This window comes from Sorghum bicolor, chromosome 3 (genome assembly GCF_000003195.3).
Source record: "Sorghum bicolor cultivar BTx623 chromosome 3, Sorghum_bicolor_NCBIv3, whole genome shotgun sequence".
Taxonomy (NCBI): domain Eukaryota; kingdom Viridiplantae; phylum Streptophyta; class Magnoliopsida; order Poales; family Poaceae; genus Sorghum; species Sorghum bicolor.
The window spans coordinates 61,713,998-61,741,036 of NC_012872.2; the positions used below are offsets into that span (position 1 = coordinate 61,713,998).

The 27,039-nt window shown below is 46.6% G+C and overlaps 4 protein-coding genes and 1 pseudogene across 5 annotated transcripts; 3 read left to right on the forward strand and 2 right to left on the reverse strand.

The window, feature by feature from the left end:
* LOC8059211 (probable galacturonosyltransferase 15) lies at positions 4,792-9,922 on the forward strand. The gene is made up of 6 exons (XM_002456233.2): positions 4,792-5,511; positions 5,643-5,707; positions 7,417-7,590; positions 8,216-8,791; positions 8,892-9,188; positions 9,334-9,922. Exons 1-6 carry the CDS (start codon positions 5,295-5,297, stop codon positions 9,616-9,618), a joined length of 1,614 nt encoding a protein of 537 aa, XP_002456278.2. The 5' UTR covers positions 4,792-5,294; the 3' UTR covers positions 9,619-9,922.
* On the forward strand, positions 12,878-16,067 carry LOC8059212 (protein kri1). Of its 2 annotated transcripts, XR_002451548.1 has the most exons (4): positions 12,878-14,932; positions 15,389-15,476; positions 15,731-15,793; positions 15,879-16,067. XR_002451548.1 is itself a non-coding variant. In XM_002456234.2 (2 exons), exon 1 carries the CDS (start codon positions 12,964-12,966, stop codon positions 14,890-14,892), a length of 1,929 nt encoding a protein of 642 aa, XP_002456279.1. In that variant the 5' UTR covers positions 12,878-12,963; the 3' UTR covers positions 14,893-14,932; positions 15,389-15,718. The 2 variants fall into 2 exon arrangements, 1 of the variants encoding a protein (XP_002456279.1); XM_002456234.2 differs by lacking the exons at positions 15,731-15,793; positions 15,879-16,067 and having other exon boundaries at positions 15,389-15,718.
* LOC8059213 lies at positions 16,272-17,784 on the forward strand (annotated as a pseudogene).
* Positions 18,138-19,043, reverse strand: LOC8059214. Its single transcript, XM_002458384.2, has one exon. It carries the CDS (start codon positions 18,903-18,905, stop codon positions 18,477-18,479), a length of 429 nt encoding a protein of 142 aa, XP_002458429.1. The 5' UTR covers positions 18,906-19,043; the 3' UTR covers positions 18,138-18,476.
* LOC8069819 lies at positions 24,194-25,039 on the reverse strand. Its single transcript, XM_021455850.1, has one exon. The coding sequence runs from the start codon at positions 24,781-24,783 to the stop codon at positions 24,505-24,507; it is 279 nt and encodes a 92-aa protein (XP_021311525.1). The 5' UTR covers positions 24,784-25,039; the 3' UTR covers positions 24,194-24,504.

Here is a 27,039-nt window from a genome sequence, read left to right on the forward strand (position 1 = left end):
TTTGATAGTTTAAAGGTCAAATATATCTGCTTTTTAGTTTTATTTGACAAAATCGAACTTAGCAAAAGTTCAGTGTTCAAAAATAGTTTTTTTTTTTAAAAAATGTGAGGCATGCTCCGAAGAAAGAACAAAGTATCTCCTTTGCCCCCATAAAAAAGTACACATATTCACAAATCATGCCACGGTGAAATCGGAATGCATTCTCACCATGGTTCCGACAGATCGAATTGCACTAACACAGTAACACGTCAAAAAGATTTCTTCTGCTGTCTTCCATCCGTGTGTTCCATGCACTCTCACCTCCCCTTTTATGTGCCATGGATGGATGGAAAATTGAACCAGGTTGTGGAGCAGGTAGATAATGCGAGTGCTCTGAGACGACTCACCACTAAACAAAGGAGGCACCAAATTTAGTGCTGAAAGGAACAATTCAACAACATGCCAGCTGATCAGATTAGTTCTCTACTTCTCCTCATATAAAATTTCAAACTTCTTTCTTTAACCATAGAATGAATTGTTCCTTCGTGTAAGCTTCCCCAGGCAGACATTACCAGAATCTGCGGTAAAAAAAAAAGGACGCCTGAATGGGCCGGAGTTGCTGTGTTTCCTCGTTTGGTCGCCATGCCCATGAATGAATCTCGTTATTAGGTAGACCAATTGAATGCAGTCTTCAGCGAGCACCGTTCAAGCAATCAACCCAGCGAGCACTGTATACGTCGATTAGATGGAGCTACTCACTCGTGATCGCTGTTAGGCAGGATCGGAGTACAAACTCTGCTAAGAGAAGTTTTTACTAACACCGTTCAAGCAATCAACCCAATTTAGACACGATACGATTGCCCTCCCGTCTGTTTGTTTGTCTGTCCACATGCCTTGTTTTAGTTTCCAAAATTTTTTGGTTTGGGACACTATAACACTTTTGTTTTTTATTTGGCAATTATTGTTCAATCATAAACTAACTAGGCTTAAAAAATTCATCTCACGATTTATAATCAAACTGTGTAATTAGTTTTTGTTTTCGACTATATTTGCATGTGCTGCAAGATTCGATATACGAAAAATCTTAAAAAAATTTTGGTTTTTGGGTAAACTAACTGTCACATGTATGAAGCATTAAATATAAACGACAACAAAAAAATAATTGTACAGTTTATCTATAAATCGCAAGATGAATCTTTTATATCTAATTAGTCTATAATTAAATAATAATTGTTAAATAAAAATAAAAGTGCTACGGTAACCAAAACCAAAAAAATTCTAAAATAAACAAGGCCTAAAAACATCGCCTTATACAAGGCCATATACTCGACTGCCCTGAGCGCCGATGACGTCCCCAGGTCGTCACGACGTCACCGTGTGAGATCAGTCAGGTGCCTCGGTGGGGATCGGTAAAAGCACGCGCCACTGCAGATTGCCGTGGCATGCGTATGGACGGTATGGTCCCGGTAAAAACATCGGGATCCAGGTTCAAGTGAACAGTCGGAACTGATAATTCGGCAGGATCATCTGCCAAATAGTTGACCCAAAAACCAAAAACTTTTTAAAATTTCTCGTCACATCAAATCTTATGGCACATACATAAAATATTAAATATAGACAAAAATAAAAACTAATTACACAGTTTACCTGTAAATCGTGAGTTTTTTAAGCTTAGTTACTCTATGATTGAACAATGTTTATCAAATAAAAACGAAAGTGCTACAGTTACGAAAACCAAAAAATTTTCAGAACTACACAAGGCCTAAGACTGAAACATGATTAGGCCTTGTTTGGATGTTGTCGTATTCGCTTCAATCCATGTGTGTTGGTGTGGATTGGGGTGGAATTTAGTTCAAGTTCCACTCCAATCCACCTCAACCCATGTGGATCGGTGTGAATCCGACTACATCCAAACAAGGCCTTAATCAAGTATCGACCTGCACTTGCGAGCTCCCCATACTTGTAGCTCTGTTATCGTCTTAATGAAAATCCTTTTATAGTTCAATTCAAATTTAAAAAAAAAACAGTGAATAACACACGTCCGAAGTGAACCCAGATTGCAGTGAGAACCAAGACCTTGTTTAGTTGCATTTTTTTTGCAAAATAGACATTGTAGTATTTTTGTTTGTGTTTGGCAAATATTTGTCCAATTATAAACTAATTAGGCTAAAAAAATTCATCTCACAAATTATAGGTAAACTTTAAAATTAGTTAATTTTCTATTTATATTTAATGCTACATGCGCCGTGAGATTCTATGTCACGAGAAATCTTAAAAAAATTTATAATTTTTTTTAGAAGTAAGCCGCCCAAACAGAGAGTTGAACTTACAAGCTCCTACACTGATCAAGTGGTTGCCCTAGCCCCACCGTCGCAGCTCCCGTTGTCCACAGCTGCTGGTCCCCCTCCTTTCCCCTCCGGTATATCGCCGGAGGTTGAAGGGATTGGGGATCCACTATTTCTAATAAGTTTTTCTTTAGTAGATCGAGTCTTGGGTTAGTGTCTCTTCATGCCAAATTTTTTGGTATTGGAGTTTTATCTTCTCCTTCTCCTCTCCGGCAAGAGTGAAGGAGAGAGGTGGAATCGGCTTTTCCATAGCGGCTTCGTTGAAGATAAGGACGACAACTTTAGCATCGACATCTTCATCGACATAACGACATGGAGACTTTTGTTTCCGGACGGCGGCATCAAGGCAGAGATGATGTCGCTACCATGGAATAATTTTCTCCAGCCTCTTCTTCGTTTTATTGTCGTTAGATCTAGCCACAATGAAGGACTAGGGAGAATAATTTTCAGATTGGTCTTGTTTAGATGCAAAAAGATTTTGGATTTCGCTACTGTAGCACTTTCGTTTGTTTGTAGCAAATAATGTCCAATCATGGACTAACTAGGATCAAAAGATTCGTTTTGATTTACAGTTAAACTGTACAATTAGTTTTTATTTTTGTCTATATTTAATGCTTCATGCATGTGTCGAAAGATTCAATGTGACAGAGAATCTTGAAAACTTTTTGGTTTTTGGGTGAACTAAACAAGGCCTTAGTCATCCTCACTCTTCGATGGCATAAAGAAGAGAAAGGACGACACCAGAAAGAAGAAGTTCCTCAATTCCGCCTACTGAAATGCTGGCCGTCGTTGTTCTCAGACCATTGCTGGCCGTCGTTGTTCTCAGACCATTTGCCGAGTGTTTGCCTATGCGATCATCCATACTGTAAAACATCTAACATGTTAGGTTTTGAGTTGTGCTTTACACAACGTGAGTACTATATATTATAATCCAAAGTGCATGTAACATGTTTTATATACTCAACTATTATATAATATAATTCTTCTTTCACTGAAAAAACAAATAAACAATACCCAAGAGTAGCAGTAACTTGAGGCGAGGAGATATCATATGATGCGTCTAATAAACTTCAAAAGCACCCCAGGGACCAACCGTGACCACCAACGGCAACGGGCACGCGCGACAAAAGTCAAGTAGGTCCAAGGACAAGGACCGGCAGCCGGTATCGATAGATCTCGCACGTACTACGGGCTGCACTGCAATGGCGTTTACTGCCACTACAGTCTACTTCTACCTTCCGCTTCCGCCGGAGCAGAAACAGGTTGCGGCGGGGTCAGTCGTTCGTCCTGCTGCAGTATGTATGTACGTCATGTACCGCACCATTTGTAAAAGGTCTTGTTTAGTTCGCAAAAAATTTCAAGATTCTCTGTCACATCGAATTTTTGGTCGGATGCATGAAGTATTAAATATAGATGAAAATAAAAACTAATTGCACAGTTTATCTGTAATTTGTGAGATGAATCTTTTGAGCCTAGTTACTCTGTGATTGGACAATGTTTGTTAAATAAAAACGAAAGTGCTACAGTAGCCAAAACCCAAAATTTTTACAAACTAAACAAGGCCTAAGTGTCTTTTGTCAAGCGGTGAAACAGGGACGCAGTCAGGAAGGAGTATCGGAAGCAGCATCTCGTTCATTGTTTCAATGCCCGGTCATGCTATGAATGGCCAGAGAAGTCCGAACGCCTTGTTTAGTTTCTAAAATTTTTTAAGATTCTCCATCACATTGAATACTACGGCAAATGTATAAAACATTAAATATAGATAAAAATTTATAAATGTCTTAGCGAAAGCTTGCTTTGCTGCGAGCCCAGTTTATCTGTAATTTATGAGACGAATCTTTTGAGTCTAGTTAATCTATAATAGAATAATAATTGTTAAATAAAAACGAAAATATTAAAGTAGCGAAATCCAAACGATTTCGCGAACTAAACAACCTATGCAATATGCATGTAGTAATAACTGATAACTCTGCTCAGTCACTCTCTCTGTGCCGGCATCATTAACTCCGATTGGCCAGTGGCCACCACCTCCAATGCCTGTAGCTTGCGTAGCGTCCAAACAAGCGAGCCGGAGCAGGCGGCCGCTTCAGCCCACACTACACACCGTCACAATGTCACATGGCGATTTCGTACGTTCAGCCAGACAAGGAAGCTAATGCGAAAGCTATACCTATCGATCTCGTGGGAGAGCGCACAGCGAGGCGCGCCACCGGCACTGCAGCACCGGATAAGCCATGGGAGACGGACGGGACGGCGATGGCGATGGCGATGCGTCTGTCCCACGAGGCAGCGTCGTCGTCGACTTGGGGTCGGCTAGGCCCGCCGCGCCGCGCAGATCACCCTCGGCTTTCTGTCGGTGGTCTGCTCGCGCAGTCGATCGAGGTCGCTTTCCGTGGGGTCAAATCCGGCAAAACCCGTCGCCCATTCGCCCCGGCCCCCCCTGCTCTGCAGAATTCCAGATTCGCAAACAGCAACACCGAGCGGGCCGGCGGCCTTCCCCTTCGCCTCGCCACTCTCTCTTGTTTTGCCACCTCGACCCCCCACCCCCGGTGCCCACTCGGCCACTCCCAACTCCCAAGTCCCAACTCGCAGCGCAGCTGGTCCTTTCCATTTGGTATGACTCCCCGCCCCCGCGCGCGAACCTGCCGCACCGCCCTGTTTTCCTTTCTCCCCTGCCCCCGCGTTCCCATTCCGCACCCGCACCCGCGCGCCGCGGCAGCTTAGGGAAAGCTTGCTTTGCTGCGAGCCCTGCCCTACCACGCTGCACGGTGCCGGGGCCGCACGGCACACCCTCCATCCTGACCTGCGCTGGGCGCGAGCGCGTTGTTACTTGAGCGGGAGCTCGCCAGCTCGGGTTCTTCAGTCCATAGCTCAGCTCAGTAGGTTGATGACCGGCAGCGGAGGCGACGGCCAGTCCGCCCTGCCCAAGGCAGCCTCACGTAGAGCGAGCGAGCCGTCTCAACGCCGGCAATGAGGGTGTACATCACGGCGACGGCGACCGCGACCGCGGGCGACGGCGACGCGACGACGAAGCCCAAGGCGCCGCAGCCGCGGACACAGCAGCAGCAAGCGGCGCGGCGTGGGTGCCGCTCGGCTGCAGTGACGGGGCTCCTCGCGGGGCTGCTCCTCTTCCGCGCCGCGCTCCTCGCCATCGAAGCCGGTGCCTCTCTCTGCCCTTCCACGACCGGTAAGAGGCGACTCTCGCTTTCATTCACACAGTAACCGCTGTACTTGCACAGCGTGCTTGCCGTTTTCATGACGGTGAGTAGCGTAGTCCTGCCATGGGACCCTCGGTCACTCTCACTCCTCGTGCTTCAGGGTGCCTGGACTGGCGGGCGGGGCTGGGGCGCTGGCTCTACGGCGACGGCGGCGACGCGACGGAGGTGAGTGTGAGCCCGACATTGCCGCCTCCCTGTCCCTGCGTTAGGCTCGCGCAGCACAGATTTGCGTTTGGCTCGCGCAGCACCAAATCTGCGTTAGGCGCCGGTTTCTTGACCAATTTTTTTTTACATCCTGCGCGCGGCGCCGGGGGGAAGGGCAGGGCAAAAGCAGATGGGCGACGCCGCACGCGGATGCGTGCGCGCTCACGCGGTTTTCATCTGGTTCGGCTCGTTGGCAGGGAGCGCCTAGCCATTCACGGGAATGGGAATGTCAGGGCAGGGCGGCCAACACGTCGCGGCGTTGGCGACCACGTGGCCGCCTGCGCCGTCGTGCTGACAGGTAGGCCGTGTCGGCCCGTTCGGTCCGGTGTCTGGTCCGGGCGCCGTACTTGCAGTTGCCGTCTTGACGGTTGGCGACGCACTGACCGACTCTGGTTCCATTGTTTTTTTTTTTCTTCTGTTTTTGACTTTTGCCGTTCCAGGCGCCGGTAGAAGCTCGTGCTTCTCTGTGCTAGAAATAGATGTCATTCTCATCATTTCATAAGAAGTCATTTTTTTTAATTTTGATCAGTTATATATTTAAGAGTATTAATATTTATAACATAATTAGTATTGTTAATAGATTGTTGAATATACTTTTATAACAAACTTGTTTGCAAATATAAATATACACGTATTTTTAATAAATCTAGTCAAAGTTGAGAAAGTTTGACCGACACGCATCTTATGAAGTCATAAATTTTGGTATGGAGGGAGTACAGAGTAGACTATACAATGCAAAAGTAAGCCTCATCACAAAAAGCTAAACGAGCACTGTTCTTTGCGTTTGGAAAGCTAATTAGGCATGTAAAAATAGTCAAGAACTAGACCTGGTACTTCTTACTCAAGCTATGCACAAAAAACAGCCTAATTTGACGAGGTCCGGGCGCGATTCATGCGGATATGTTCGGGACTACTACCAGTGGATAGATTCGTGTGACCTGCGCTGCCGCATCGCATTATTCTGCGCGGACCCTACGAGTTGGTGGCTTGGATCGGACGTTTGTGTCTTTTGTGTTGCCAACCGCTACGGAAACCGAAGGCAGGCAGCCCTGAGCCCTGTGACTTGCTCGCTAGGATTGTCTTGTTTACTTCCCAAAAAATTTTGTAAAATTTTTCAGATTTCCCGTCACATCGAATCTTTAGACGTATGCATGAAGTATTAAATATAGACAAAAATAAAAACTAATAACACAGTTTGGTCGGAATTGACGAGACGAATCTTTTGAGCCTAGTTAGTCTATGCTTGGACAATATTTATCAAATACAAATGAAATTAGTATTATTCACATTTTGCAAAAAAAATTTGGAACTAAACAAGGCCTCAGTAGTAGCTAGGAATCGTCAGTGGCCTGTGCGATCCAGCATGGATGATGGGACCTTGCGTTTGGAGCTTCCTACGTGGATCTTGCAAGCGGTCGTGGATTTGTGGTCCGTGAACCATCCATGCAACCGTGCATCCCCTTGTGATTTTTCTTTCTGGCAGCCTAGATCGTGCCGAACAACGTTTGTTTTCATGTAGTACTTGGTACCTAATACGACTTGGCTTATCTATTTTTTCTTCATCCAAAGAAATTTCTTTGATGATATGTCTGTACTGCCCGTGTACTGCGTGGTACACGGATGGGATACTCACGTGTACTGTACCTGAACCGACTCCGTGGAATGGCCAGGAATTCATGAAGGAATGGCGGCGTCACAGGGAAGAAGCCACCCTGCTGGACCCTGTGGTGGTGGAAGCGGCGCCGGACTCCCTAGACGCGCTCATGGCGGAGATGGCCACCATGCTGGCGTCCTACGACCGGCGGATTGACATGGAAGCCGTGGCGATCAAGATGATGGCCATGGTACGCGGTATAAATAACCTTATCAGTTCATGTTCCGTTCCACGCATTCTCCGTTATGGCCTTTACTAATCTTCACTAAGCTTTGAATAACCTGGCATCATGCTTGCATGTTACTACAGTACCTTAGCTCAAGTAAGCGCTTTCAGCTTTCCACGGCGAAAGGCCGCATTATGCATGGTCTGCCTTTTTGCGCATTCTCTAGTCAGCTAGACCGAAACATGGCGTATACCGGCGTACATTACTTACCATGATCATGATTATCTTCGAATTGTCAAACACACAGACCGGCAATTTGTTCAGACATGCCAGCCTGTGACCGTATGGTCTTCTAGCACGCTCGGGTTTGTCGTAGTCGTGGGATTATTAGTGTCTCGTCACCTTCTTTAACAAATTATTAGGAGAACAACTTTTTCTCGTGTGACCATACACAAAACAAGATACATAGTAAAAGTTATGTATCTCGAATAGCCACAACGACTCATAAATTAGAAGGAAGATAGTAAGAATTACCGAGGAAACCTCTTCTCGTGTAATTTCTATGAATTCTTCCATTCCAAAGATTATGTGTCTATTTAAAAATTTGGATTATATTGGTTTAACTCTTGGAAACAATACTTTCCCCCAGCTGTTGAAGATGGATCGGAAGGTAAAGTCCTCAAGGATCCGGGCTCTGTTCAACCGGCACCTGGCGTCGCTGGGCGTCCCCAAGAGCGTGCACTGCCTCACCCTGCGTCTCGCCGAGGAGTTCGCGGTAAACTCCGCGGCGCGCTCCCCGGTGCCGCCGCCGGAGCACGCCCCGCGCCTGACTGACGCCTCGTGCCTCCACGTCGCGCTCGTGACCGACAACGTGCTCGCGGCCGCCGTCGCGGTGGCCTCCGCCGTGCGCAGCGCCGACGACCCTGCCAGGCTGGTGTTCCACGTGGTCACGGACAAGAAGAGCTACGTGCCCATGCACTCGTGGTTCGCGCTGCACCCGGTGTCGCCCGCGGTCGTCGAGGTCAAGGGACTCCACCAGTTTGACTGGCGCGACGCCGGCGTCGTCGCCTCCATCATGAGGACGGTCGAGGAGGTTCAGAGGAGCTCGCTGGATTATCACCAATGTGATGGATTTGGATCAGCGGAGAGGGAGCACAGACGGCTCGAGGCATCCAGACCGAGCACGTTCTCGCTCCTCAACTATCTCAAGATCCATCTCCCGGAGGTAAAATGGACGGACGTATATTATGGCACCGTTTGATGAGTGAAGATGCGCATGTGTGCCTTTTTGCTAACATTGGTCTCTGCCTTGTTTGCTCGAGCAGTTCTTCCCTGAGCTTGGTAGGGTGATGCTTTTGGACGACGACGTCGTGGTACGCAAGGACTTGGCCGGGCTGTGGGAGCAGGACCTTGACGGGAACATCATCGGCGCGGTCGGCGCTCACGAAGGCAGCGGCGTCTGCGTCGACAAGACCTTTGGCGACCACCTGAATTTCTCGGACCCCGACGTGTCCGGCCTGCATAGCTCGCAATGCGCGTGGTCGTGGGGCGTCAACATCGTCGACCTCGACGCCTGGCGACGAACAAACGTCACCGAGACATACCAGTTCTGGCTACAAAAGGCAAGCAAGCTCCTTGTCCTGATTCCTGAAAAAATGCAGCATTTTATCATGCCAGTTGCCAGGAGCAAAGCATGTAGTTTGTTGCAGATGATGGCCTCGCTGCCGGCCGGCGGCTGACTCTGACATTTGGTTGCGTCATGTGCAGAACCGGGAGTCGGGCTTCAGGCTGTGGCAGATGGCCTCGCTGCCGCCGGCGCTGATCGCGGTCGACGGGCGCGTTCAGGCGATCGAGCCGCAGTGGAATCTGCCGGGCCTTGGTTGGCGCGTGCCGCACCCCGACCTTGTGCGGTCCTCCGCCGTTCTGCACTTCAGTGGGCCGCGGAAGCCATGGCTGGAGGTCGCGTTCCCGGAGCTACGGCAGCTGTGGCTCGCCCACTTGAACGCATCAGACAGTTTCTTACAAGGATGTGGTGTGGTCGAATGGCAGTAAACGAGGGAACAGCGGAGTATCGAGTTGGGAGGAGAAGTACAGTAATTTGGTTCAGGTCTTCAGGAATCAGGATCAGGAATTTACCGGGGGGCAGAGCTGGGGTTCTGGGGGAGGGAAGTAGGTGTTGCCTGCAGTCTCTCTTGGCCTTCAGGCTCTACACACAATCGACATATTCATATACTAGTAAAAGTCAGTGTGACACTAGAAGTCTAGAACTGCTTGTAATCTTTCTTAGATAAAGGGAATATAACATTCCCACCTCCAACGTTGGCAAATAAAATGAGTATAGCTATTTAGAACAGAATCATGGTATTTAGACCACATTCCACCATACAATCATACAAACTTAAGACACAAAATAAATGAATGAGACTCAAGCCCTTGTCCTAATCCGACTGCGCCAACCAAACTCGGTGTAGAATTCCAACATCATGGCATCCCCGTAAGTGACTGCCTTCTCGAGTAAAGACAGAGCACAGTATATCTTGCACAAATTTGAAGCTCAACCGCCTGAGAGGTTGGGGTTGCATAAAGATGAACCTCTAAGGCGACGTTTTCACCTACAGGTTAGTGGAAAAGAATGTCATGACTCATGACACATCTTCAGGAAGGGAAACAATGCTCGAAGGTGCCGCCGTTGTAAAGACCGGTCTTGTGCTTTTAGAGCCGTTGTAAAGACCGGTCAAGATAAAGTTAACTTAGTTTCACATTAATTTAGACGTATGCTTGTTAAAAAATAAATAAAAAGAAAAGGACAAAAGCACCTTTGAAAACTGCTTATAACCGGTCAGGGAGGTAAAACAAATAGTTTTAAAAGTTTATAGAGGTGATTTATCCAGTTTTAGAATTTATGGAGAAAAAGCAAATTTTTATAAAAGTTGAGGGTGGTAATGCGTGTTTTTTCCTAACCAAAAACGCTGTTACAGGCCGGGTGGATCCACGCGGGTTGGGCCAGGCCCGACTCCGGCCGTTTCCGGTTTAACCGAACAAGGCCTCGATCCGACGCCTCCGCTCTCTCTCGATTCTGGACTCCGGAGTTCATCAACGACGTAGTCGAATGGCGCTCGTCCGCCAGCGGCGCCCTTGGAGGCAGAGGCCTGGGGGCAAAGAGGGTCCTTTTGGCTACAAAGTTTTATAATGTCATGTTTGTAGGGCATTAAACAATTCGTCTGTGCCATTGACAAAGAGGAATAATGGAGGTTCCATATGCCCTATGATCTTTATGATACAGTCAATCATCATTAATCAGTGACGGATTGCAATTTGGTTACCTTTGGTGCGGTCATATTATAGTTATCCTGGTGGATAACATGCATGAAACTGAAGTTAGGTACCCTAAAATTAATCCTGCATGATACTGAGCTACGTTGAAGATGTCTCTTCTACTAATTACTTCTAAAATTAATTGTACTCTGCATCTTAATGTCATCGTGATTGTATAGATTAGTTATATTCATGTAATTAACTATCGCTTAGTATTTACCTGGCATGGTGCTGTGCGATTGGAGTTTCAGTTTACATTTCATATTTCTTTGTATCTGTACTACCGGATCATTTTTTCTCCATTTTGCATACAGATGATTAGCTTCAATGCATATTATCGCTAATATATATACAAAATCTATTGCCCTTTCATTGATATGTCTTTTGTGGGCAGAACTCAAACAACGAAGATACCACACGTTGTTTGAGTCTGCTCTACAACTTTGCCAGCTCTGACGCCATCGTGTTAGCCTGCTCAGGTGGGTGTTCATGTGCTTAATTAGTTTTGTTCAGTGTTACATGCTATATTATCCACAATGGCAGTCTCTCTAATATTGTGTTCCTCTTTTTCCTGTCCATTTTGTGCGTTTCGCGCGTAGCTGCCTAAAATATTTTTTTATTGTTAGGTCCTGTTCCTGGGCCGCTTGTCTGTAAATTAGTGAGGCCATGCTACCCTGAACTGTTATTATGTACCTGCCAGTGTAATCATGTACCACTGCTATGAACCTACATACTTACTCAGGTCTGGTACTCTACATTGATGATCAGCCCATGCTACCTTCAACCGTTCTTTCTTAGTTATTAGCACAAACATGTGGTGCTATGAACATCTTATGTGCACTGTACCTATACCTGCTATTTGCTATCTAAAGATTGGCAAGACCATGCTACCTTTAACCCTGTTTATGAACCTTCAGGTCTAACCATGTAGTACCACAATAGATCAGCATACTTAGTCGCACCTACGGTCCGTAAATTAATCGGAGGTGCTACCTTATACAGTTATCAGCGCAAATATGCACTACTATGACCTCAAAGCAGTGAGCACGATGGAAGGCGACAGAACATGACAAATTGACAAGAGACACCGAAAGATCCATAAATTTCCATCGGCGTAAGATAATGAAGGGCATTGCACAATTCTCAGTGGCACCGCAAGTGATTTTGTACTGAAGCCAAACTGGAGTCCTTGTATGATGCACAACGCAAATTTCCCCCCTTTTTGATTGGCACAAATGATGAGCCGAAAAAGGTCACGTATGCACTATGCACGGAATCTTTCCTTGTGCACATGCTTGCGCACGTTGCCGTTTCACGTTTTTGTTTAGCTTGGTTAGTAAGGCCTTGTTTAGTTCCCTATAAATTTTACAAAATTTTTCAGATTTCCCGTCACATCGAATCTTTAGACTTATGCATGAAGTATTAAATATAGATAAAAATAAAAACTAATTACACAATTTGATCGAAATTAACGAGACGAATCTTTTGAGTCTAATTAGTCTATGATTGAACAATATTTGTCGAATACAAACAAAATTGGTACTGTTAACATTTTGCAAAATTTTTTAGAACTAAACAAGGCCTAAGAAAACTCAGGCCACAAATTCCATGCTCATAGACAGACTATACGGCATGACATTTCTACGTTAAAAAACTAGAGCTCATTCCCTTAGTGGCGCGCGACCTTCACTAGTCTGTTTTCAGGAGGCGGAAGATGACTATCATACAAATCTTTCAGAAGTTGTGTCATGTGACGTACATATGCTTTTTTTTATTTGTGTTTTATTTCTATCATGTGACATGGCAACTTCTGATTTGTTGAAAAAGTGGAAGACAACAAAAAGGAAAAACTTCCACAAGATATTTAGAGAAGGCCCAAATGTGGCTGGGCCCAAATGGAACCCGGAAACTGCAGCCCAAGCCCAACAAATCGAAACGACACGGTGATATACCAGCCTAGGAGACCCAGCCCAACAAATCTATACCCTGACCCGCATCCTGGCACGCCGCCGATACCGCCGCCCTCAGCCCTTAGCTTGCCACCCTCCTTCGGCTTGCGCTGCTGAGGGATCGCTGGAGAGAATGGGGAAGGGGAAGAAGTCGAAGGAGAAGGAGATGGAGAAGAAACCGGTGGACATCCTCGCGGGGTCCGACGAGGACTCCGACGGCGGGGAGGATCTCTCCAAGGTCCAGATCAACGAGGAGTACGCGCGCCGCTTCGAGCACAACAAGCGGCGGGAGGCGCTGCAGCGCCTCGAGGAGCGCAGGAAGCAGGGCCTCGTCCCCGCCTCTGACGACGGCGAGTCGGATTCCGAGTCCGAGTCGTCTGAGGAGGACGAGGAGGCCGCCATTGCCTCGCGCCTCGTCGACCGCCGCGTGTTCGAGGTGATCCGCCGCATCCGCAGCGGTGACCCTCGCATCCTAGACAAGGACGCCAAGGTCTACTCGGAGTCGGAGGAGGAAGAGGGCAGCGAAGAAGGTGAGGGCGCCGAGAAGGAAGAAGAGTTCAAGCAGGGGAAGAAAAAGGCCAAGAAGGAGAAGCCTCTGTACCTCAAGGACGTCAATGCCCGCCACCTGCTCGAGGAGGGCCCGGAGTTCGCAGCGCAGGCCAGCCGGAGCAGCAGCAAGTTCGAGAGGATCTCCTATGATGAGCAGCAGAAGAAGGGTTTGGAGGCTTTCCTTGAGGCACAGAAAGAAGTATTACGCGGCGACGACGACGACGACGATTTGTTCCAGGTGAAGCCCAAGGCTAGAGCAGGGGCTGATGATGAAGTGGAGGAGGATGAGGAGGAGAAGCAGACCAAGGAACTTGCTGGTAAGGTCTTTGGGAACGATGAGGAGCTGGATGAGAACGAGAAGTTCTTGAAGGAATTTTTCCTTAAGAGGCCCTACCTTGAGGCAGAGAAGAGGAAGTCCTATCTGGATGATATCCAGGAATTATCAGATGATGAAGAGGAGCTCGAGATTCAGGAAGAAAATGAGCATGGTTATAATTACCGGCATGAGGAGGCCATGGCATCAGGGGCAGTGGTGGCGGACCGGGTAATGGGACATTCAAGGGTTGTTGAGGGGTCAGTGAGGAAGAAGGAGAGCAGCAGGAAGCAGCAGCGCAAGAGCAAAGAGGAGCGGATGGCCCGTGTTAAGCAAGAGCAGGCAGAGGAGCTGAAGCATCTCAAGAATTTGAAGAAGAAAGAGATTGCAGAGAAGCTTGAGAGGATCCTAATGATTGCTGGGATTGAAGGTGATGCTGCGTGTAAGCTTGGTGCTGATGACTTGGAGGAGGATTTTGATCCAGAGGATTATGACAAGAAAATGCAGGAGATGTTTGATGACAGTTACTATGAGGCTGATGATGTTGATCCTGAGTTTGGAAGTGGTGAGGAGATGGATTTGAAGAAGCCATATTTTGACAAGGAAGATGAATTGCTTGGGCTTCCTAAGGGCTGGGCTAGTGAACATTCAAAAGAAGAGTCTACTGCCACCGATGCAAAAGGTGCAAAAGGGAAGATCTCTCTCAAAGACAAGGTGGAGCTTGAGAAAGAGATGGAAGAGTACTACAAGTTAGACTATGAGGACACTATTGGAGATATCAAGACTCGGTTCAAGTATAAACAGGTTAAGCCCAACAGTTTTGGTCTGAGTGCCTGTGATATATTGGAAGCAGATGACAAGGATTTGAACCAGTATGTATCCATTAAGAAGCTATCTCCTTATAGAGAGGATGAATGGAAGGTTACACATCATAAGAGGCAGAGCAAGGATTTCATCCTTGGAGGCCAGAAGAAAGGGAAGAAGGACAAATCTGTCAAGAAATCTAGGTCTGAGGAAGGCGGCCCTAGTTCTTCAAAAACAGAGAAAGACAGGCTGACAAATGGGCAAGAGTCAACGGATGACAAGAAAAAGACTACCCGAAGTGAGCGAAGGAAGCGTCGTAAGGCTGACCTAAAGATATCCGATGATCGATTAGTGGCATTTGGAAAGACAAATTCGAAGCGTCACAAGAGCCATTGACTTTCTGAGATTCATCTAAGTACATCTGGGGAATTTTGCGGTATGCATTATGGATCGGTGAAAGTCTTAGGTTTAGCAGTCCTTGCTTCTATTTTGGGAGCTGCAAAACTAGTGTTGTCCTAGTTGTTCTCAGAATGTTAATAAGATGCTCTTTTGAGTTTCTGATGGTTCATAGTGGAAAAATGTATTGCAGTTCAATCTTTTCCTGGTAATCCCCAGTATATTATTTCTAGAATCATCCTACCCCTGAGTCTTCCTAATGCAAAATCCTTCTAAAGGAAACATATTACAAACTAGTATAATACATGCTTACATGGAGATATAGCAGAACATACTCTATGGATTCATCGGTTCTCCCTTTGCTGCTTGCATTTTCTCCTTTCTTTGCCATCAGCATGAATTATATGTAGGGTTTATATATATAGCACTATTATAACTTGCTTTCCAGATAGTGATCCAAATGGGAGTTGACCACCCCTTGTGTTTATCACCACAGGATACTCGATACTGCATAAACTGGTGCACTACTGTATTATCTGCTGCTAGTCTCGAAACCAATGGATCAGATAGCTGATGAAGTGATGGTATATATTACACGGGTGAACCTTTTCTGCAGGAACAGGAAAAGCATTAACACTGCAGCACTCATACAGTTGTGCCTTAGAATAATATGATTGGACTTGTGAATTCGACAGACTATATTTTCCTACAATAGATAATACCTTGCATGTGTAGTAAATTCTTATATTTTTGAAGGACATTATTCAGCTTTGCTGCAAATACCTAGCTTCTTGTTTGCATCTATGATAAAATATAATTTGACAAAGTTGTTGTCCAGGTTTATCTTCTGTATCCTTGGAAATAACTGATGGCGCTTCAGCTGGAGATACTCCATTAACTGGTAATAATTGTTCTACGTTCTTAACTTTTCCAGCCCGTGCCAATCATTTGAAGTTTAGTTTGAATTGAGTACTTTCTGGTACAAGAGAAAACAAATGAAGGGCTCTAGTCCAGTTGGCTAGAGAATCCTGGCGGCACCCCGCAGGTCTTGGGTTCGACTCTCCATGGGATCAAATTTCAGACTGGGTTAAAAAAATCTCCTCGTCCGCTCCACACCAAAGCACAGGTCTTGAGGGCCGGCCCAGTTCTCACATGGGCAACGATTTCCGCTATGTGAGGGTGGGGCAGGGGTTCAGGGGTTTTGTTGGTCTACATGAGAAGGTCTTCTTCTTATCAGGAATGCTCGGGGGCGGCTTAGCCCCCGCAGGTCGAGTTTTTAAGAGAAAACAAATGATGTATTTGTAGCTTCTTTCATTTAGCATAGTGAATCTCATTAACCTTGAAATGTTTTAGTGGTTTGCTCTGAAAATGTCTGAGGCGGGTCCAAATTATCAGTGGATACCAGCTGCTGTATTTTTTTTTAGTAATTGATGAATTGAAACATGCAGTTTTTTTTTTACTTATGATTTTCTTAGACTGGTTTGTAAGGTAACTTTTATTTTTAACATGTGTATTCTTGAAGGTGTGTTTTCTGATAATCTTTCTTTGGATATGTCCGAGGAGTCAACATGGAGGATCAGGCGCTATGGATTCTGTGGGATGCGATCGAAGAAGGTACATTTTTTCTGTTTTAGGGCGGCACTGGGGTACTAACATGGTTACTTCCTTAAATGCTTATCCCATTTCAGCAATGTTGTGCTATCCTTAGATGCACAAATGTTGTCACCAATGATGGTAAAATATTTATGTGGTGGCTCTTGAAAAGTGGTTATCAACTACTAACCAGATATAACAAAATAGAAGTTCTTTGAAATGCCTCTGCAAATACTAAGCATACCCTATCTAGGTTTAAGAGGGCTGATCATCTTAGGGCTTTAGATCAAACTGTGTTGTTCACTGGAGGTCAGTGTCTCAGTGAAGTCATATCAGGTGTCTTAGGACTCAGTAAATGATGTTTACTTAAGACTACCTTCTAACTCTACAAAATAAGAAAGAAATATAGGTGCTTAAGCAGATGCTGGCTGAATGTCAGCAGAAGTTAATCTGTGGAGTGCTGATTAAAAAATTCCTTTCTGCCGTTTCAGTTTGATTGTTTCATTGACCTTGATGCATATGATACGATAGCAATGAAGATCAAAGGAGATGGAAGATGCTACATATCTACCGTATGTTTTCCCACATATGAGTTACTTTTGAATATTTGATGTCCAGTCAGTATATACTGATCGTTATGCAGAATCTGAAATTTTAAGCTCAGATATACACGGAGAATTCGGTGAATTCACCTGGACAACAAGAAGACAACTCATGGCAGGCTTTTTGTGTACATACCCCAGAACAGATGGCAAGTCTTGAAGGTAAAATCATTTGCTATCATTAAAAATTTGAAATATGCGATTTTTTTTTATGATGAAGAACCCATTTCCATTCCATACAGATCCCTCTTGATCGATATTTACCCACATGGAGAGCAAATGTGATTGAGGCAAAGTTGGAAATGAACCCTGCTCGAATCGTGGGGATGTCTCTCCCTGTAAACGCAGAAGCCGTTCCTGGTGCCAAGACCGGTCCTGGTGATTTTAGGCTTGAGGTTGATTGGATCAAGGCGTTGAAAACACTGTGACCTCCACAAGTTGTCCTATTTCACTGCTTGAATTTCACATCGATTCTTTCCTTCTCTTCTGCTCCGGCGCCGAGCGGACCAAAACAACAACAGGAGTAACCGTAGCACAGACTGCCAACTCCTGTGTGCACTTTTAGGTTTATGAAATATTTGTTTTTGTTCTGCAGTTCGGCATCAATGAATACTGTATTTTGCTTTACTTTTGAGGATTATGAATAAAAAAATGATCGAAAAATGGAGCATTTTTTTAGTTCCCTTTGGACTGTGCATTCCACTAATCATTTGATGTTCAGAGTACTACTGTTTGATCATTTGAATTAGACACGTTGACTTATGATTTCAGGGAAACAACTTAGGCCTGGTTCAGTTGGCGAAATGAAAAAATTTTTGTCACTGTAGAAGTGCATGCTAGAATTGTCAGCTTGCATGCTAGAATTGGCAGCTTAGATTGCACGTTTTGCTGGAGTTCAAATTATCAGGTTAGACCTCATTCGTCGAATTAAAGATAAAAATCCGTGAAAGTAATGTGTTGTGAAATAAGTTGAATTAGAGATACAAAAAAGAAAAGTTGAATTAGAGCACAGCTAGACAAGCCTGGCTTAAAATCCGCGACAGTAAGCAATGGAAACTTCTAGGCACCTCATGGAGAGGAGTTGAATTACATTCAGAAACCAGGATGCTAATTTGCAAGTTTTTGTCGAGTTTAACCCATCAGACATTCAGACTGGATTTGTTTGATCGAAGAACACATGTTTTCCACCAAAAAGTACTTTAATCCCGTGACAGTAGGCGATGGGAAGTTTCCCCCCAAATGGAGATGCAACGTGATCATGGACCACCAGGAAAAACAAACGAACAAAATAGGCAATGCCGCCGCCTTACAAACTACAAAGACAAGCGGTGAATGGTGACGACTAGTCTTGTTTGAATGCGCAAAACAAAGGAGGACGGGTCAGCCTTGTCATCCTTCGATGAAGCCGGTCATCCGCAGCACGTTGTTGCGCAGGTGGCTGAGCTCGCGCGCGCGGCCGGGCCCCGACCGCAGCGCGAACGCCGCCGCCCCCTCCGCCCGCCGCCGCGAGACCAGCACGTGAGGCGGCACCATCGTGCCGCTGCTGCTCCAGCCACCGTCCTCCTCGGCCTCGTGGTCTCGGCGTCGGGCCGCCGCCGAGCTCGCCGCGGGCCTGGGAATGTCCACAGGCCGCGAGCCCGGATGGATCGGCCTGTCGCTCTCAGGGACGCCGCCTCGCGGAGCCAGCGGCGTGCTGGACCGCCGCGCCACGGGCGACGAGCTGCAGCTGGGCGTCGCGTCGCCGTCGTTGTCGTCGTGGGGCGCCGCGTCCGGCCACAGCACCTCGGACTCGCACAGCTCCTCAGCGGCGCTCGCCATTGCGTCGTCTCGTCGGATGAGCTCCCGCTGCGCGGTTCGGGGTCCCTCTGGAAGTTGGAATGGATGCTTCGGGCTCTGGGTAAAGCTTGGCTTGTGGTGGACAATGCAAAAAGGTTTCTCGTGCGGCGAACCGGAGCGGCTCGGGCGCGTATATATAGGCGCAGCGTGTTCATTCCCGGCTGCGCGACGCGAAGCTTCCCACGTACGGCAGCCGCGTTGTGAGCGCTGTGGGAGACAGAGATTAAAAAAAAATAGACGGCAAAAATCGCTGTAAATTCTGCCAGGTTTGAATCAGATACTCCTGTTCCATAAGACACGACCATGTTTAGGCCTTGTTTAGTTTATCTAAAAACTAAAAAAAATTTAAAATTCTTCATAACATTGAATCTATATATGTACAGTAAGATTGATGTGACAAAGAAATTTAAAATGAAATTGATATACCACAGACGTCCGGATAGAACGAACGTACCCGCATCGAACCAACCGACCGCACACCTGAACCCACCACTTCCGGTCCTTATCCTCTCAACCGCTCAGTCCCAAATCCTACAACGTTCATGTCGCTCTCTCTGTTCTGCTGCAGCACGCCGTGCTCGTTGGGAAACACCGCACACCACCTAGTCGCGTTCGCCCGCCAGCACTCCCTCCCTCCTTCTCTGCATGCTCCATGGACCTCCCTCTCCCTCTACGAGCACCATGGAACTTCGTGCTAGCACAGCAACATCAACTCTTGTGCCCTCCCACTGGAGAGGGAGGGCGACGATGGCGAGTTTCAGCGAGGATCTCTCTTTGGATCTGAGCTTTCCTCCTCTTCCTCCTTCTCTTCCGCATCTGAGCTATCCTCATGCTTTCCCCTTCTTCTCCTCTAGATCTAAACTCTTCTTGTGGTTCTCCTTCTCCTCTAGATCTGAACGCAACAGTGGCTAAGGTTCTAGTGAGCTTTGTTGCAGCAGGCTTGTTTTTGTTGTTGCAGTAGCATCGTCTTGCTATTGCACAAGTATTTTTTTTTTCTTTTGTTGCATTAGTTTTTTTCTTTTTATTTTTGTTGTTGCAGTAGCTTTGGTTTGTTGTTTTATCAAGTTACGTTTTCTGTTGCAGTACTTATTTTTTAGTTTGTTGTAGTAGATATCTTTCGAATGTTGCAGTGCATATTTTTAATGGTGTACTATATATTTTTTAGTGTTGTTGTAGATATTTTCAAATGTTGTAGTACATGTTTTTATTATTGTACTATATTTTTTCAATGTTGCAGTATTTATACAACCCATTGTCGTACTCATAGTTTTTCTATTTTTTTGCAATGTTGTAGTTGAAGTGTTACATGTTTTTTGGGTGCGTTGAGGAGTGGGGCACATTGAGGAGCAGAAGACAGAGCAGGGTTTCATTCTGTTTCGTGCGAGTGGGGCGTTGGTTCCATGCGTGTAGGACGGGATGGGGTTGTCGGAGGCAGGTGGGGTTAGGTAAAACACTAGCGTGCGGAAACACTCCCGCGTCGAACGAGGTTAGGTAAAGCACTAGTGTTCGGAAACACTTCTGCGCGTCGGATGTCCGGACGCTAGAAGCTCCAAATTTAAAAAGGTTTTGATTTTTGGCCAAAATCCCAACACGTTGGCATACTTCCAGGTGGTTCAATCGTAATTCCCGGTGTCGATATGCGTTGCTCTGTCGCGCCGCTTGCGCACACACACCCGTCGGTCTTCAGCTGGGAAGCATACGGAATCAGAGGTGCGTACGTGCTGATCTCAGGCTTTGTTTAGTTTGCAAAAATTTTTGGTTCGGACACTGTAACATTTTCGTTTGTTTGTGGCAAATATTGTCCAATTGTGAACTAATTAGGCTCAAAAGATTCATCCCGCGATTTACAGACAAACTATGTAATTAGTTTTTGTTTTTGACTATATTTAATGCTTCATGCATGTGCCGCAATATTCGATGTGACGGAGAATCTTGAATTTGGGTTTTGGGGTTAACTAAACAAGGCCTCAGCTTACCTATTAATTTTTTCCCCCGTGCCTTGCGGTATACGGAATGCTGTATACTGCCTGCGACCCCAATTGGGAATTTCGTTAGAAGAAGATACTGTATGACTTGGGGGAGCTGTCTACGAATGTGGCGTCATCTCATCTCCGTGCAGAGTAGTAGAGTGGCGCCTAATTAAGCAATTACGGGATGATAATGGTCCACGTGCGCACCGGCTAGATCGACGCGTGTTTGAACCGGCAAAATGCTGAAACCCGAAACCTGCATCTGCCTGCAGCGACCGTACGAACGGACAGAATATATGATTATTCACCCTTTTTTGAAAAAAATAAGATGGTATCATAAAGTCGTTTACTTTTTTTTTTAAGAACCGAGTCGTTTACTCGTTTTCAGGCGACACTCGGCATGATCTGCCCACGTCACATATGGAAACGCGACACGTTCTTCTTCGTCGCCGTTGGCGTTTCCAGGATCCGGGAAAAATCGACGGGGCATTGTCGCGATCGCGATGATTGGAAGGAGAATTAGGAGCGCATACGTGAGGCTGGGAGATGGCGCAGGTGGCGTCGGAGGGATATGCATGGATGGGCTCACGCCTCAAGCCCACATAAACTTTGTTTACTGATGATGAAGAGTTCTTCCGAAAAGAAAACCTTTCTTACAAGGTGAACACTCTCGGTTGGAGATTTAGAACATGACCGTGTCAGATTCTTCTTCGGTTGCCCAGTGCCCACAACTAACAAAAAAATATAAATAAAGGGACCAAACCACATAGCTAGAAAAACCAAGGACACTATCTACATCTCGATCGCATGCTGCTGCTGATACTCTGATGTGTCATATCTGTCGACGTGCAACGTAAGCCCGTTGGTTGTTGCGTTTTCTAGTAGACGAAACAATGGACGCTTCTGGTAAGTCAATGCATAATTATTTCGCTAGTTTAGCATAGCAACGAACATGAGGCTGGGAGAATGAACAGGTGGAGCCGTGGCGATTAAGGCCTTGTTTAGTTGGATTACAAAATTTTTTTGAATGTCACATCCAATGTTTTGTAGGATATTGAAAGAAGTATTCCGATACTAATAAAAAAACTAATTACATAACTCGTTTAGAAACTGTGAGACGAATTTATTAAGCCTAATTAATCCATCATTAGCACATATACTATGTTATTGTAGCACTTAAGGCTAATCATAGACTAGCTAGGCTTAAAAGATTCGTCTTGTGATTTCCAACCAAACTATGTAATTAGTTTATTTTTTAATCTATATTTAATACTCTATGCATGTGTCTAAAATTTCGATGTGATGAGTGAAAACTTTTTGGGGTGGGAACTACGGCCCTGTTTAGTTCCCTACCTAAGAATTTTTCATCCATCTCATCGAATCTTTGGACACATGCATGAAACATTAAATATAAATAAAAAATAAACTAATTACACAGTTTGGTTGGAAATTACGAGACGAATCTTTTAAGCCTAGTTAGTCCATGATTAGCCTTAAGTGCTACAGTAACCCACATGTGCTAATGACAGATTAATTATGCTTAATAGATTTGTCTTGCAGTTTTCAGACAAGCTATGTAATTTGTTTTTTCTATTAGTTTCTAAAAACTCTTCCCGACATATCCGATGTGACACCCAAAATATTTTCATCTCCAATCTAAACATGGCCTAAACAAGGCCTAAGAAACACTAGCACTAGCACTGTACTTTAGAATACTTTTTATTAATTGTGCATGTAGTAGATAATAGTTTCGCATCTTTGCCATTGTGGGCAAGGAACCCAAACCAACGTGCTAGCTCACGTCCTGATAGGGCGGCGGGACCAGCCAATTGGGAGGACCCCCAGTTCCAACACTTTCGTGTAGACACCTGTGCTAGTGTACACCTGGACAAGGGTTACTTGCAGAGGTAAATTTCTGCGTATCAACTTGGAAGAAGAAGATAATGTTATATATATGTACGGGATAGTTGTGTTGAACTGTGAGTCACCTCATAGGTGTAAATGTTATCATCAGAAGGTTTATGACACGAAAGTTTCGATTCTTTGTGAAGATACATAGGTTCCTTCTTCAAGGACAAATTACTAGTCTATACTTTAGAGATATCTCTTTTCATTCGAGTAAAACAATGATGCTATAATGTAAACATCTTTAAAGTTGAACTGGGTGGAAACATATCCTTCGCCATCTCCTTGCTTCATCACACGAGATGAGCAAACTAAGTACGTTCATCTGAACAAACTGAACCTAACTCTGGATTCCACTGCATTTCACTACTACACGACAACCTTTAGAACAAAATAAACGTGACCATTGTACTCATGCATATTATTATTATTATTATTCAAATATCTAGCTCGGATCTTTCACAACAAAAGAGAATTGGCTCGTCTTTCTTTCACTTTCTGTCACGTTCATCCACACCTGCAAAAACCTATGAACTCAACACGTACTACTGCTTCGTTCTCCGAGTGAATTGAAACGGGAGATCGAGCATTTCCCACACAATTCGTGGCACTACTCGCGCATCTGCAGCTTCCTCGCCCTGGCCCTCCCGCTGGGCACGATGAGCATCATCATCGCCTTGTCCTTCTTGGCCCTCCTCCGATCGACGATGACATGCGGCGGCATGAATACATGGCTGCCGATGACGACGGCGCTACCGGCACCGACGCCGCCGGCGTGGCTCGCGCCAAACTTGCTCGATCCGGCCGGTTGTGCTCCGGTGTCTCTCGCGGCAGTGGCACCGACGACGACCTTCTTCCGGCCGGGTATGTCGATGGGGGAAGAAGCTTTCTGTCGAACTTGCAGCTTCAACGGCGCCCGGTGCTCGCTGTCGTCGTCGTCTTCGTCGACGTCGTCGATGCCGATTTGAGAGAAATACAACCGGGGTGACTCCTGGAAATCTGCTCCGTCTGGCCATAGGATGTCCGCTTCTTGAAACTCTTCCTCCTCTTGCAGCTCGGCGTGCAGCATCTCTTCTTGCTTGACCTTGACTTGCTCGAGATGTTTTTAATTTTAGGAGGGATAAGAACGTACGTATTAGTAGTAGCTAGTGGAGGTATTCTTGAATGTATTGGGCTACCTAATCGATCCAGTCATTTTCCCTGTGTCGATTATATAATATAATGATCATATCGGTTGGCGATTGCCAGCAAGTTACTACATCTGTTGCTGTCTATATGTACTGTTGTTTGAGCGAGTCAAGAACCCAATAGAGGCAGGTCAGGAGTCAGGACCGCTGAATCAGCAGCAACGCCTAAATCATATTCTAGTTGTTCTACATCAACACACTGCACGGATAAAAGACTGAATGAAATCCACCTCACATTTCGTATGAATTTACAAAGGAATACAAAATGCCTTGCCATGATGCCATCAATTCCTTCTAACCTCAATCTCACAAAAGGAAATCGACCAATGAATTAATCAGGGACTGACTCAAACAGTGTGACATGTTCGACCATTTGGATCGTGGGGATGGACAGAGACGCTTGCTTGCTTGCTTGCTAGTCGCTGCATTATTGATGCTAAGCTAACCAGCGAGGTGGACAGCCACAGCCAGGACCGAGACGGGCGCGCGCGTGCCGCCGCTGGCTGAGGCGGCTATGGGCTAGCTCTCGATGAAGCCGGTCATCCGCAGGACGGAGTCGCGCACGCGGCGCAGGTCCCGGCCCTTGAGCGTGCGGCCCTGCCCGGAGCACACCGAGGACGCCGCCCTGCGCCGCGCCAGCAGCACGTGCGGCGGCACCGCCGCCTCGCCGTCATCGTCTCCCTGACCCTCCTCCCGCCGCGGCCCCGAGGTGGCCGGGATCTCGATGGGGTCCGTGAACGGCGCCCGGCGCTCCCGCTCGGCGGCCTGCGCCCACGCCGCCGCCGCGTTCTGCGACATGTTTTTTTTTTCTTTCTCTCAATGATCAATCAGATCAACCGCGACGACTCAGCTTGCGATTAGAGTAGCGCTGAAGGAAATGTGATGGCACTCTAGCTAATGGTTTTGTCCAAACCTCTGATCTCCGTCTGCCGCTCGGCGTGGGGCGAGATATATAGGGCGCGGCGCGGCGAGGCGAGGCGAGGCGACGGACGACTTCGCCCGGCGGCCACCTAGGCCTGGTTGCTTTGCTTGCTTGCTGGCTGGCTGGCTAGGTCACTAGGTGCCCGTGCGTCCACCTATAGCTATAGGTAGCGACCCGGGTCGGTAGCCAGGTTCCGTGTGGCGCTGCGCCGCTTAATTTGTGTGACAGATAAGTATGCGATGCGATGCGATGCGATGCGGCGATGATGGGCCTTGACGTACGAAACGGGAAGGAATAATTCGGCGGTTGAGGTCGACCGATCGATCGGCGCCTGCGCGCGCGCGGGGGCGGTGCGGCGGTCCGGCGGGCCGGTGCCGTGGGGGAGGCATTCGACTATTCGAGGGCAAAAGCCATATTCCAACGTGTTCCTTTTAATTTCCTTCCCTTGCGGTTCAGTTCTCGTCAGGCGCGCGCGCCGCGCACCGCGTTCCGGGTTGTGTGTGTTGTGCGGCGGCGCAAGTTTGGCGATCTTCGCGTGCCATTCGTGATCGTGATGCTTTTCCGATGTGCTTTTGTGCTGCTTTTGGGCGTCGTAGATGCTATGCTGTCATCCCTGACACCTGTTCCTGGCGTCAAGAAAGCTGATCGGGTCCCTCTTCCTGTTCCTGGTCGATCGGTTTGGTCATGACGGGAGAATATGCTCGTGTTGTCGCTCTCCCACGTGTGCGCATCTGCGTGCGTACGCACGTTTGCGAATGACACTGACGTCCGGACGGAGAAAGGTCGCACGCGTCGCGCAAAAGGGTAACAGGGCCATTGTTGCACATGCCTATTTGCATTGGTTTGCCAGCGATCAGTTCACCAGTCGGCTTGGTATGCATCATCTCTAATCTAAATGGATTCAAACTTGGCGCGCGTCTGCAAGGCTTCAATTCAGAAACACACACGCACGGACATATATATATATATAATACATGGTGCCAGGGGGCGAAGCTACGTGCTGATTAGAGGTGCAAATGCACCCTCTAAAATTTGTAAAAACAGTAATTAAGTCCAAAATTTCACTATATACGCACCCTCTATAGAAGATGTTTATGCACGTGCACCCCTCTCTAATTCGCTCTAGCTTCGCCACTACATGGTGCGGCTAACTCTTACTACTCACCAAGCAATTATTAACATTTAACCAGATCGGCAGTTGCTGTTGTTTAGGGTCAGCTAGCTAGGTTGCACGCGCGCGGCTAGCTAGAGTGCCAACCCTAGCATACCAAACACGCAACTTTTGCAATGAACGTATGTCGTATGGATTAGGATAGGACAGGAGCCGTTGTGCCCGTGCGCCTTTGACATCTGGCTGTGTGTGTAACAAGCTTAGCGTGTATCAGCCGGTATCTTAAGGGAAACGAGCACGTCGGTTTCCCAGGCTGAAAAGCAAAAGCAGAAAAGGGCAGGGTAGGCATTGCTTTTGCTTGACTTGAGTAAGAGCCTAAGAGGCCTATCCGAAATGCAAGCTACTGTACCGCAAGTTAGCTCACCCACCGGGAAATTAAGTTCATTATGCATGGTTATTGGGCGTAAGAAATGCGTGTCGGATGCATGATCAATTAGATCAGGCCTCCTGTACATTTCATACTGCGACGTTACCTTTTACAAGCATGTCGAAGCTTTCAGGATTATTCAGTTTCAGACCACAGGCTGTTAACTCTGCATCTTTTTTCAGAAAGCCCCTAATATGCGGCTAGTAGTAGGGTCAAAACGCAGTCAGTTTTTGACGAAGACGCTGGCTACTACTGCAGTTTCAGATAAACCTGTTGCGAAACCATTTGCCCGGTAACGTAAGCGCGATCGCGCGTCAAGCGTGCAGTGCCGTCACTGTCGAACTAAATTACAAGTTTACAACTACTCCTACACTTAGCAGCCGCTGAATTTTCAGAGCTTTACTTCTCGGAAACGGACAATCTACCGGTGGTCCGTACAGACGAACTGGACAGAATATCCCTCGATTCTGGACTCTAGCCACGAGTGTCCCGTGCCAGTAGCTTTCTATCAACGCACAAAAAGTGCCGTGTTGGCATGCGCCACGGATGCGGGTCGTACACCTGTACCGCCGAGCGGTTTGGACAAGGGACATG

What these genes read in the sequence shown, in the direction of transcription:
- LOC8059211 (XM_002456233.2), top strand. Translation starts at nt 5,295, where the DNA reads ATGAGGGTGTACATCACGGCGACGGCGACCGCGACCGCGGGCGACGGC. An exon ending in CGATCAAGATGATGGCCATG is followed by an intron (nt 7,591 to 8,215) that starts GTACGCGGTATA and finishes ACTTTCCCCCAG; the next exon opens with CTGTTGAAGATGGATCGGAA. An exon ending in TCAAGATCCATCTCCCGGAG is followed by an intron (nt 8,792 to 8,891) that starts GTAAAATGGACG and finishes TTGCTCGAGCAG; the next exon opens with TTCTTCCCTGAGCTTGGTAG.
- LOC8059212 (XM_002456234.2), top strand. Translation starts at nt 12,964, where the DNA reads ATGGGGAAGGGGAAGAAGTCGAAGGAGAAGGAGATGGAGAAGAAACCG.
- LOC8059214 (XM_002458384.2), bottom strand. Translation starts at nt 18,905, where the DNA reads ATGGCGAGCGCCGCTGAGGAGCTGTGCGAGTCCGAGGTGCTGTGGCCG.
- LOC8069819 (XM_021455850.1), bottom strand. Translation starts at nt 24,783, where the DNA reads ATGTCGCAGAACGCGGCGGCGGCGTGGGCGCAGGCCGCCGAGCGGGAG.